At 41.6% G+C, this 13,315-nt stretch overlaps 1 protein-coding gene across 1 annotated transcript in view; it reads left to right on the forward strand.

Annotated features, from left to right (window-relative positions):
• Positions 1-6,709, forward strand: part of FBXO28 (F-box protein 28) — a 41,891-nt gene extending 35,182 nt beyond the window's left edge. Inside the window, exon 5 of the mRNA XM_039341694.1 lies at positions 4,526-6,709. Coding sequence (XP_039197628.1) covers positions 4,526-4,920 — 395 coding nt within the window. The 3' untranslated portion in view covers positions 4,921-6,709. The remainder of the gene's footprint in view (positions 1-4,525) is intronic.
• The last annotated feature ends 6,606 nt before the right edge of the window (positions 6,710-13,315 follow it).

Raw genomic sequence — 13,315 nt, forward strand, 5'->3', positions numbered from 1 at the left:
GTCGTCCGTACCGGAAGACAAAATGACTCCTACATAGACCTACCCATTGGAGGAAGACTAGCTCACTTCTTCCACCAGTGGGAGCAGACCTCCACGGACAACTGGGTACTACAAACCATCCAGTCCGGGCTGTCCCTGGAGTTCCTGGTCACACCCCCAGACCGACTCATCAACTGCTCGGTCTCCAGGAACCCCACCAAACGCAAACTCATGCAGGAGGCCATCCAACACCTGTTGGACATTCAAGCAATAGAACCGGTCCCAGCGGAATACAGAGGCAGAGGATTTTACTCCATCCTCTTCGTGGTTCCAAAGACTTCAGGAGGATGGAGGGCAATCCTGGACCTAAAAAACCTCAACCGCTACATCACATACAAAAAATTCAAGATGCAATCCCTTCAGTCCATCCTGGGAAGCATCAGAGAAGGAGACTTCCTGGCATCGATAGACCTCACGGAAGCCTACCTTCACATCCCCATCCACCCAAACCACCGCCGGTTCCTACGTTTCTGTTACGGGGGAAAACACTTCCAATACAGAGCTCTCCCCTTCGGTCTATCTTCGGCACCCAGGGTATTTACCAAGATACTAGCAGCGGTAGCCGCCAAACTGAGAAAAATCCCAATACGCGTCCAATGTTACCTAGACGACATACTAATCCAAGCAACATCCCTACAGACAGCTCAGGCGGACGTAAGGACCGTCATTCGCGTCCTCCAATTACACGGATTCTCAGTAAACTTTCAGAAGAGCCAGACAGTTCCCTCGTCCAGGCTGCTGCATCTGGGGGCCATGATAGACACAACCAACTGTATGGTCTATCTCTCCCAAGACCGGGTGGCCGGCATCAGGGAACTGGCTCGCTGGGTTCACAGGCAACGTTCAGTTCCGATACTAACACTTTCCCAATTATTGGGCAAGATGGTATCGGCCATAGCCATTGTACCCTGGGCCAGGCTCCACCTACGGGAACTACAGTGGTTTCTGCTCCCGTACCAACGGCAGAACACCAGCGCATCCAACCACCTAGTCAGGGTCACGGCACAAATCCGCAGGGCGCTACGCTGGTGGTGCTCTCGGGCCGTGACCAAGGGGTCACCCTTCAAGGAACCAGTCAGAGTTACCATCACTACAGACGCCAGTCTGTATGGTTGGGGAGCCCATCTGGACTCCCGGTTTGTACAGGGACGTTGGTCCGCCACGGATCTGAGAAACAACATCAACTGGCTAGAACTCAGGGCTATCCACCTAGCCTTGCAACAATTCAAAGACAGAATCAGAGGCCACCACGTTCTAGTCCTAACAGACAACGTAGCAGCCAAGGCGCACATCAATCGGCAGGGGGGGACCAGATCAAAAACCCTGATGACAGAGTCACGACTCCTATTCAGCTGGGTAGAGCCCAATCTGAAGTCACTAAAAGCGGAACACATATCGGGGGTCAACAACCAGCAAGCGGACTTCCTAAGCCGCACCACAGTGGACCCTTCGGAGTGGGGGCTACACCCGAACTTGTTCCTAGACATCTCCCGCAAGTTCGGGTACCCGATCCTCGATCTGTTCGCATCATCAGACAATGCCCAGCTCCCCAGATTTTACTCTCGTTACTTCAACCCGCGAGCAGAGGGGACGGACGCTCTGAGAACTCAGTGGCCTCAGGGTCTGCTTTATGCCTTTCCCCCACTACCACTCATACCGGCGGTCATCCGAAAGCTGATTCAGGAGCGGGCAGAAGTGATCCTAGTAGCACCATATTGGCCACAGAGACCGTGGTTCGCCGACCTGATGAACCTGTCTCAGTCGCCCCCATGGAACATTCCCCCTCATCAAGTGTCCCTACACCAGGGAACCATCAGTCACCCGGAACCCCAATGGTTACAACTGACCGCCTGGCACTTGAGCGCCAGATAATGGCACAGGAACTATTCTCTCCCGGGGCCATTACCATAATTCAAGCTTCACGCCGTCCGGCAACAAACCGCATTTATGACTCCACTTGGAAAAATTTTTGCCTTTGGTGCAGGGAACGGCAGTTTGACTTACACAAACTCTACATCCCTCAGATAGTAGATTACCTCTTGGAGGGACTAGACAGAGGCCTCGCCCCCGCGACCATCCGCAGGCAAGTGGCGGCCTTGTCCACCCTCCTCACCTGCACGGATTCGGTTCCCTTAGCTCACCACCCCAGGATCCGCGCCTTTATCAAGGGCGCCTATAACACCAGACCTCCAGTAATTCACAGGTACCCGTCCTGGGAACTACCGCGAGTCCTTCACGCACTCACTCGGTCACCATTTGAACCATTGGCGACCGTTTCCTTGCGACACCTGTCGCTAAAGGTGGCGTTCCTGATTGCCATCACATCGGCCAGACGAATTTCGGAACTGGCCGCACTGTCAGTCAGAAACGACCTATGCATTTTCCACAAGGACAGGGTGGTCCTTAGGTTAGATCCTGCCTTCATACCGAAGGTGAATTCACTCTTTCACAGGACACAGGAAGTAATTCTCCCAAACTTCTGTCCAAATCCAACACATGACCGGGAGCGGCAGTGGCATACATTGGACGTCCGCAGAGCCTTGCGGCGTTATATAAAGCGTACAGAACCCTTCCGCAAATCGGAGGCCCTATTTGTGTCCTTCCAAGCGGGCACCTTGGGACGGAAAGTTTCCGCGGGCACCATTGGAAGGTGGATCCGAAGCTGTATCGCAGAAGCTTACAATGTATCATCCCTGCCGCCCCCAAGTCATCTCACAGCCCATTCCACCCGAAGCGCTGCAACTTCGGCGGCATGGGCTACCCAGGCGTCAATCGAGGAAGTTTGCAGGGCCGCGACATGGTCCTCGCCTTCCCCGTTTATACGACACTACAAGATAGACCGCTTTGCATCGGCGGATGCCTCCTTTGGTAGGAGGGTCCTCCAGCAAGTTGTCTCAGAGATCAATCTACCGGCCTTATCTGTTTCCCACCCCTTGGGACAGTGAGGCTTTGGTACGTCCCATCCGTGGATTATCCATCTCCTGTACTGGAGAAGGGGCGTTGGTCTTACCTGAACGCCTTTTCTCAGTACGGAGATGGATAATCCACACCCACCCCAAGGCCAGCAGGCCGCTAGTAGGGAGCTGAGAGCCAATACCTCGTCAATCATCAGCCAATTCGCCCTCGTTAAGAATGGACTCCACAGGAAGTGGGGGCGTGTCAAGCTTTGGCTACTTGGTCTCAAGAGCAGGCAGACAGAGAAAACCCATCCGTGGATTATCCATCTCCGTACTGAGAAAAGGCGTTCAGGTAAGACCAACGCCCCTTCTGGGACAAGGGCTCTTTATAGTTGTATTTTCTCCAGGTAAAATTTCTTACTCCTCTCTGTCTTTCTGAAAAGTTCAGGGAAAAGAATTTCGGGAATTAGGTGAAACACAGATTAGTTTCAGTCCATGAAGAGAGGTACAAAGAGTTGAAAAAGTTGTTGCGAATGGAGTCTCTGATAATTTTCCAGACAAAGGGTAGAGTGGGTAAATTGTTCAATTTTGGTCCAGAAAGATGGTATTTTCAGCTGGCAATATATCATTTAATATATTCCACTCTTTAATATGTCCGCTATCTATTTTTATTGAGGGTGGGAACCCTAATGAATTAAGTATTCTTACTTGTCTCCTTTTGCCTGTTTCCATGACAAATCAAAAATAATTTAATGAACTTCTGAGTAATCTTTTCAAAATACACAGCAATCAGTTATTAAATATTATAAAATCAGAATTCAGCATAACTAATATATTCTAATAGAAAACTTATGCCACAGAAAGTTTGATAAATTAGGAAAGTGTTTGCAACTCAGTGAATACGTGACTCCAATTAATGTAGCACTATTACTTTTGATTCAAGATAGACACTCTCTAGACCTCCACTGGTTGCATGATGTGGGATAACAACAGAAAAGTTTGGAGTTGTGGATATTGAGAGATTAAATGTTTAGTATGTTTACAGTAGAAGAAAACCAATCAAAGAGGGTGGAATGTGAGCTAAATAAAAAGCTTCAGGTTTTCACAATTCCAAACACATTTCCAGTAACGGAACATTAATACTGTACACTTTTGCACTTCATTACCTCCTTAGTTGTTACTCCAAATAGTTTCTCTGCAATTGGGATAACATTTAAGCACAGAACTCTAGGCATGTGGATTGATTAGTACTAATATTACGAAAACCAGGATTTTGTCAGCAATATAGGGTTGTACTTATTTTTGTAGAAGAGAGATGTAACCTCACTTATTTGGCCACCATAAATGTTTATGAAACCCTATAGGATTATGTATTCATGAATAAAGCCAAATATATATGTCCCAGGATAATGTTGCAGGATCCAATCTGGGTCGGTCACCAGGAGCAGAGAAGCCCATCTTCAGGGAACTTCTCTCTCACCAGAATGTGATGGTGATGATGGATTCGCTTTGTAAATTTGATGTACAGTTTTTGAATTATGGGATTGAAAACAGATATTAGACAGAAAACAATCTCTCTTTTTCTTTAGTTCCAGGTCCTTCTGCAGCTTTAACTACAATGCAGCTCTTCTCCAAGCAAAACCCATCAAGGCAAGAGGTCACCAAACTTCAACAACAAATTAAAACTAATGGTGCAGGTGTGACTGTATTACGACGTGAAATTTCAGAGCTTCGCACCAAAGTGCAAGAGCAGCAGAAACAACTTCAAGACCAAGATCAGAAACTTCTTGAGCAAACCCAAATCATAGGTGAGCAGAATGTCCGATTGGCAGAGCTTGAACGCAAATTGCGAGAAGTTATGGAAAGTGCAGTAGGAAATTCCTCCGGGTCAACACCAACTGAGGAGGCCCCTAGGAAACGGAAGAAGGCTACTGAATCAATAGGTTCACCTAGAAAGTCAAAACGCCTTCGAAATAATAAATAACTTTGGGATAAATGGCACTTCCAGGAGAACACACTGCTTTAATAGCTGAAGCGGGTTGTCTGGTCTGGATGCTGCAGTTTACAGCATGTATCATCTAGGCTGCTGGTTCTTCAGAATATCATAGCCTTGAACAACTTTCTCATTGCTGAGACATTATTTCACAACCCACCCCAACAACCCCATTTCGGTTTGAGTGGGTCTGTTGCACAGGACAATTATAATTTATCACAAATTTGTACCCACCAGACCTAGTATATCATGTCCTAAAAAGTTTGCTTTCATTTTCTATGCAGAAAATGAGTATTCAAATGAAACGTAAGTTTTTTCATCAGTTATTATTTCAAAATAAATTCAGGCTTAGTCATTGAAAAAGTTAGAAGTGGCTAAACAACAGATGTCCTGTTGTCTTGAAAATATCCACTTTTAAAAAATTGTGTATGGGGCTGGGGGAGGCTGACTTTTTGTTGCAAGTGACCTTGTTTAGAACATCTGAAAAGTAGTTTATATGTGTGAGAGTCTACATAACAAGTAAGCTTACAGTATTGGCTATATATATTTTTGTAAATTTAATAAGCAAGGGTTACTCAGACTGATTTCCACAAATGCACACTCTACTTCTAAGCATTAGGAGCCATATTTTTTATCTTGCATGGAGAGATGCATGCATTGCTTAGTCAGCTTGGTAGAAGCATTTGCCTGGAATCACTGTTGAGTAGTTGGCCTCTCCCATCTTTTGAAAAAAAAAATCGTTGGTTTCTCACCCATGACTCTGCATATCTTTTGAGCACAGCTTTTCTTATCTTTGGAGCTAGTTTGCCTAAATGCTACAAGGAAATATATAAGCCAAGCTATTTTGCTGCTTCTGCTTGCTTGTTGACTTTAAGCAGATTGCACGGTTTGGCTCTCCTTTTGCTTGTGAGTTTCTGATTATACACTACTGGTCCTGATTCAGTGACTGAAAGACCATTCAAGTGGACAGAATTTATTTGTTGATAGAGTACACAGGCTTGCTGAGTTATCATCCAAGTTTTATATATGTTGAGAAAAAGATCTTACTGTTGTGTGGAAAGAACTCTCTCTAATCTTGTGTTCTAGCTGTCATTATCCTAAGAAATACATTGTTCAGACTTAAAAAATGTTTTTGCACCCCTTCTGTTTTGAAATTGAACTGGAAAAGCATGTTTTGCACTGTACAGTCTCTGGATTTGTCACTTTTAACAGCTTTCAAGTTATAATGTACAGTGTTTCCCAATTATGTTTCTTTCTAAACCTGCAACAAATATTGTTATCCATGTTTTAATTTGATACTACTAAGTAATGTAATTCTATTGCTTGACTGTTACATTTTTCCCTCAACCTGCTATGATTAATTCAGCTTTTTGGTAATGTTGACATTTGAAATGGGAATGGAAAAATGGGTCTGATTGATTATTCAAAAAGTTCTTCTTATGCGATAATATTCTTAAAGTACCTGGGTTTAAAACAGATGGATTACTCATTTTCATTTGTCAGTTTGATGAAAAAAGCTTTGCCAAGGATTTTTCTTGGCTTTTTCTTTTTAAAACATCTGTTAATTCTTAATTTGGAATATGTATTCCCTAAAACAAAATACTGCAAATTGATGTCAAGAGTTTGGAGTGTTTAATTTTTTAAAAAAATTATATTGTTTTGCTACCTTAAGGCCTTTTTACAATGTGTATTTGTTTAATTTTAAATGGGAGCAGGCTATGTATCTTACCAGTGGGCATACACTGAATTATTTCAGATAATATAATAATTTTGAAACATTCTCTTGAGCATTTCTTAATTAATATATCTCAGCATATCTCAAATCAGCATTGGTATATTTAATTTTTAATTTAATTTATAAAGAATAGTATGGATACAGTATTTTTCAGCGTTCCTCTATAGATCAACTGTTTGTGCGTTTTGCTATTTATTTTTGTTTCATGATCTAGTTACATCTCACAAGATACAGTGATGGCCTTCAAACTGGATATTTGAAGAGAGTCATATTCATTGAGGAGGGAGTCATCAGTAATAAATTTTATATAATGGTTAAAGAATAGGATAGGATATTGTCACTTTAAATGTACACTAATTAGCATACATTAAAATGGAATTTCGTTGCATTCAGCTCTCAAAAAAATACCATTATGCATGTACCCCCATTCACGCACATATATGACACAGAGAAACATCAGTCTAGTTCGAATGTATACATATGCATGACAAAAAAAGAATCCTGCGAATTTACAAGAAGGATGGCATAAGGAACAAAGCTATTACAGAATCTAATAATTCTGCTATAAATACTTTGAAACCTCTTCCCAGAGAGGAGCAACAGAAACAGACCGTGAAGTGGGTGTGTGGAGTCTCTAACAATGCTTCACACTCTAAGCACATAGCCCTTATAAGCAGTATCCTGAATAACGGGAAACAAGTGTCCTATAATCTTCTCAGCTGTCCTTATCACTCTCTGTATGGACCTCCTATCTGAGGCACTGCTACCACCAGACCAAACAGTGATGCAGTTTGTTAAAATGCTCTCAATCTTATCTCTGTAAAAAGTGGCCAGAACAGCAGAAAGATGTGCTCTCCTCATCCAATGCAAGAAATGCAAGTGCTGGTTTGCACGCTTCACTAAAGATAATGTATGAAGAGACCAAGTCAGATAGTTAGTTATCTGCACCTCCAGGTACTTAATACTATTGATCACCCTCCACGGCTGCAGCCTTGATACAGAATGGACTATGACTATGCTGACTCTTTCTAAAATCAACAATGATTTGATTGGGAGTTATATTATCATTTCCTGTAGCGTTGGGATTCTTTTGCTTTAGCACTACATATATGAAACATATTTATAGCAGAGCAATTTGTCAAGAATTTAAGAGGTTTCTGTTCATGAATATGCTGTCCAGCGAGTGAATTTTCCTTCTGTTTCCTAGGAGGGACATTTCCTTCTGCCTTGAGCAAACCTTGATGTTATCACAACGTGGCCATTGAAACATTATGTGCTTTCACATATTGTAAAAAAGATACCCAACATTTTTTATTGGTCTATGGAGAAGACCTTAGAGTGGATCAAGTTGCATTAATATTTGAGGTCAGGAAAACATGTATTTATTAGACATATCCAATTTTCCTCCCAATATGATAATCACAAAACATAACTCTAATTATTATAGTTTGTTGCACAGCCAGATGATCAGACTGGATTTGGCATTTTTATCCACTTACCGAATCCTTGCCAAGGACTTGGGATAGACAGGTGTGGATGTTTGATGGTGTTAAGAGGTATCATCATGGAATGTAAGCTGTTCTAAGTAAAGCTGCCTTTTGCAATTGACTCATGGTGAATTTGTCAATGCCAATGGCATTCAAGTGGTGAGCTAGCTGTTTTGGGATTGTACCCAAAGCACCTATTACTATCGGTACCATCTTTGCTTTCTTCTGCTGTTTGCAGATCTTTGTATTTTGTTACCTTCTCCAATTCTTTCTCTTCTGTTATCTCCAGGTACTGCCAGTATCCAGACTTTTTTGTTTTTCTTATTGACAATGATTAGGTATGTGGCAGGTGCCTGTCTGTTTTAATTCTGAAGTCCCAGAGCATTTTGGCTTCTTCATTTTCTATTACTTTCTCTATTTTTTGGTCCCACCACTTCTTGCTTGCAGCCAAATGGTATTTCTTGCAGATCTTCCAAAGAACCATTGTTGCTATTTTTGTCATTATTTATAGTTAGTTTGTGCAGTCTTCTTGCAGCAACTAACTAGTGATCCACTGTTTCTTCTTTGCAGAGGTGGCACTTGCTATCCATTGCTATCTTCTCAATTCTGACTTTATATGCATTTGTTCTTAAATTATTATTGTTATGATGTGTCACACAGTTAAGTGGATTTGGTGTTTTTATCCACCTATTGAATCTTTTCCAAGGACCTGGGATAATACAGGTAGTCCTCGACTTACAACAGTTCACTTAATGACCATTCAAAGTTACAGTGGCACTGAAAAAATTGACTTATTATCATTTGTCATATGACCGTTGCAGCATCCCCATGATCACATGATCAAAATTCAGATGCTTGGCAAGTGTCCTGGGGTCATGTGATCAGCTTTTGCTAACGTCTGACAAGCAAAATCAATGGGGAAGCCGGATTCACTTAACAACCATGTTTCTAACTTAATAAATGCAATGATTCACTTAACAACTATGGCAAGAAAAGTCATAAAATGGGGCAAATTGATTTAAATGTTTCACTTAGCAACATAAATGTTGGGCTCAATTGTGGTCGTAACTCAAGGACTATCTGTACTATTTGATTTTTCCTGCCCAGATACAGGATCTTGAGTTGTTATAACTGAACATCGCACTGTTGGATTTGAGCTAACATTCCAGCTTGTCAAGGTAATTTTGAATTGTGATTTTACTTTCTATTTAATTTCCCCAACTTGATACTGTCTATAAATGTGATAGTCTTCTTTCCATCCCATCCCCTATATCATTTAGAAATAGGTTGAATGGTATTGGGGAGAGAGTTGATTTCTGAGCAACGCCACTTATATTACAAGAGGAGGCAGAAATGTTTTTATGAATGCCCTTTAGATGCAGTTTTTCAGCCAACTGCCAATCCGCTAGATACATAAATACAACTTACATTTATCCATCCTAGCCATCAAATATTTTCCTGAGATTTAAGTACACTGTATCCATAGCATTCTATGGTCCATCAAACAAGCAAGAATTGGTGGCAGAACTAGTATAATGTAGTAGTTAAAATGCTGGACTCTGGCTAACGTCCACCCTCAACCAGGATGCTTACTCAGTGATTTTGGCAAATTATTCAGCCCAACTTCCCTCTCTGAGTTTTGGGGAAAAGTAGAAAGAGGGACTGATATTGTGTTCAATGTGTGATCTGTAATCTGTAATCATACAGTACTTTGTGGGTTCATAATATCAGCCCACTTACAACCTTAAAATCTTCTTTTGTATTAAGCAACTATGTTGCTTAGGCCAACACTTGGACTACTCCTTCCAAACTGCTGACAATGTATTGAACCCCTAACTGGCCCTACTCTTCAGGGGGATTTCTACTCAGTACTGTTCTGTCCCAGCCTATAGCCGTCCTTGTTAAATGCAGAAGGACAAAACCCCTTTTGAGAAATAGGCTGGAGACTCAGAAGAAAACAAAACCCCTTTTAATATTGGTAACAAACTTGCCAAATGGTCCAAAGACAAAAGCAACAAAACACAATCCAAATGGAGGAAATTGTCCACACGAAACACAATGCAAAACAAGGAATTAATCACCGGCAATACCAATAGAACATGATCCGATGAAATACTTTGCAACGGTTGCCTTCAGCAACCAGCATCACCCACACCGTCCCTTTTTATTAAGCAGCCCAAGGTTTCTCAATGCCTTCTCCTCCTCCCTTGGAGTTGCCCTATTGACTCCCTCTGACCTGCTCTAGTTAACTGCCTTCGTTTAGGAGTGTCTCTAATGACTTCCAGCTGTGAGTCCTCAGAGTCTTGACTCATCTTCCCCACACAGCTGTGTCTCATCCTGACCACGATTGGAGGGGCCAGGCTCTTCATCAGATTGTGAGTCTTGTAACTCATCAGAGCCTCCCTCCAACTCTGATGGCTCTCCAAACCCCTCTTCTTCCTCCTCATCTGATTCTCCAGACTCAGCTGCCGAGTCCACTGGCTGGCATGGACTCACAACAAGTCTGGCCCAAAGATATATCTACCAGTTTAGCATTTTATATTTTATATATATTTTAAGAAGAGAGGCAATCTGGTATAGTGGTTAAGGGATCAGGCTAGGAACCTGTGTGTTCCGGTCCTGTCTTGGGCACAAAGCCAGATGAATGACCTTAGTCCTAGAAAGGAAGCAACGGCAAACCACTTTTTGAAAAAGCTTGCCAAGAAAACTGCAGGCACTTGCCCAGGCAATTTCTGAGTAACTTAGAATAACCTTAGAATCTTATAATCCAATGAGTTTCAATTTTAGAACATTATCAAATATATACTCATTCACTCCTAGGCCCAGTTGTGCAGAGATAAGAATAAAGGGTGATCTGATTTTGCTTCCCTTCATGAGTGCTGCCTGGTCATGTGTTGCTTTGTTCTCAGTTTGCCTTTTCTTATTGATCAGGATCTCTGTCGATAGAGTTCCATATGTTCACAATACTTTTAATGTGATTTAATTTGAATTGCAGCACTGATATCAAACCTTTTTTTCCTGTGTAGATAATTGGCTTGTACTTGTGTAGAAAAAAAGGTGCATTTTTTTTCTCCATAGATTAAGACAAGGCTTTTCAACCTTTTCACAGATTGTACCACTTTTAGGACAATATTTGAGTACCACCAATGCTTAGCAAAGTGTCAAAAACTTGATGACTAAAACAAAGGGGGGATTTGGGTCTTTACTGGTTAGATTCATTTGTTATTATAGAAATGGCTAGTTTATATTATGGGAAATTAAAAAGTTGAGGTTCAATGTTAATGCTTCCTTCTACTGCAACAAAGGAAGTCAGAAGTCAATGCCTTTTCTTTTTCCCTTCTTCCCATCACTTTTCCCTTTTTCTCTCACCCTTTGCTCGCAAAATCCCCTCACTTATGCTCTCACTCACTCTTTGCTTGCAACCTCGCTCGCTCTTTCACTCACCCTTTGCTCGCAAAGGCTGCTCTCTCACTCTAACTCACTCGCCCTTTTCTCGCAAAAGCGCCTCTCACTCACTCACCCTTTGTTCTCAAAAATCTCATGCTCACCCTTCGCTCGGAAGCTCCAATCAGCATATAGCTGCGTGCGCAGATCCTGGGACTTCTGCTGAGCCCTGTAGTCCGGCTGATCTCCTCCAGGCCTGTGTGGCGCCGCTTTAGTTCGTTCCCTCCCCCACTACACTTGGCTAGGGGTCGTGTACCACTGGTTGAAAAGCCCTGGATTAAGACAATAAGAAAGAAGTTAGTAGTTCCCTGGCCAATCAGAGAGGATGGCCTAAAGGGTCATTTGTGCTAGCAATAAAACTATACTATTTATAGTATATAAAAGTTATTAGAGCTCAATACCAAGTGACATTAGGGCCATACAGGAATAGTACTGTAGTAACAAAACTAAATATAATCGTTTGAAAATTTGGTTATGTGACAATATTTTATTTTAATTTATATCCCTTTATTATTTATTAAATAACTCAAGGCAGTGAACATATCTTTCCTCCTATTTTCCTCACAATAACTCTGTGAGTGACTGGTTCAGCTGGTTTTCATGGTTAAGGTGGGACATGAAATCATGGTCTTCCGCTTTCTAGCCTGGTGCCTTAACTACTAGACAAGTGATTCCCAACCGGGAGTGCTCACGTCCCCTAGGGGTGCGAGACGATGTTCCAGGGGGTGCGAAAACTTGGGTTTTCAAAATTATAGTGTATATGCATAATTCATTGCCATTATTTCAAACTTTTGTAAGGGGTGCAAGAATATATCAGAGGCGTTCTAGGAGTGCAGGGTATAGAAAAGGTTGGGAGCCACTGTACTAGACCAAATTGGCGCTCCAGTTTGTATTGTATTCTATATTATGCAATTAAATTATGCAGGATTATGCCATAATATGATAGTATAATATAGCATTGTAATACTGTAATATACACAACATTATTTATTAAACTTGTACGCTGCCCAACTTTAAACCGCCATATTCATACAGTCCATCTATATCTTGCTGTTGCCTTCTTCCAGGATATTTTTTTGGCTTCAAAGTTAAGCCTTGTATTTTTGGGTTTTCTAGTAGTCTGTCCAGTACTGATCCTGCTTGGTTATTTTGTCCTTGCCCTGCCACTCGTGGCAGAAACCCTATTTTTCTATAATTGCTAATAAGCTGGTTCAGAAGAAGTGCTTTAGACAATTTCTGCTTTTTTTTCAATCTGAAAAAGAATCACTTATTCATGCTTTTAAAGCAGTAATGCTTTCTTTCAGACTCCTCTAGCTTTAATGACTAGCAGTTATACTTGTTTGTATTATCATTTCTTGCAAATAATTTTTGAAACATCCAAAGGTTAGCTTGTTAATTCTTTTTATTCAAATAAACTTCACTTTTTTTGTATGAGTGTTTTTTGTTGCTGTCATGTATTCTTACTTATTTTTTTAAAAAGTATCACAATTAGAGTTTTTAAAACCTGGAAGTAGCCTGGTCCTTGGGATCACCAATTCTCCTTTGCCTACTAGCAAACATCTCCTCAATGTAGCTTTTGTCAACTTATTAAGAAACAGATTGCCTATTATTTGTGCATCTGCAGACAAATCTGATGGGAGCTGACAAGGTATTTTTTTTAATGCCCATCAAATTCAGTATTAAGACTACTTTAGAGAAAGTAAATAATAATGTAAGGCAG

The sequence above is a fragment of the Crotalus tigris genome, unplaced genomic scaffold (genome assembly GCF_016545835.1).
Source record: "Crotalus tigris isolate CLP2741 ecotype Arizona unplaced genomic scaffold, ASM1654583v1 scf7180000017771.5222438, whole genome shotgun sequence".
Classification (NCBI taxonomy): Eukaryota; Metazoa; Chordata; class Lepidosauria; order Squamata; family Viperidae; genus Crotalus; species Crotalus tigris.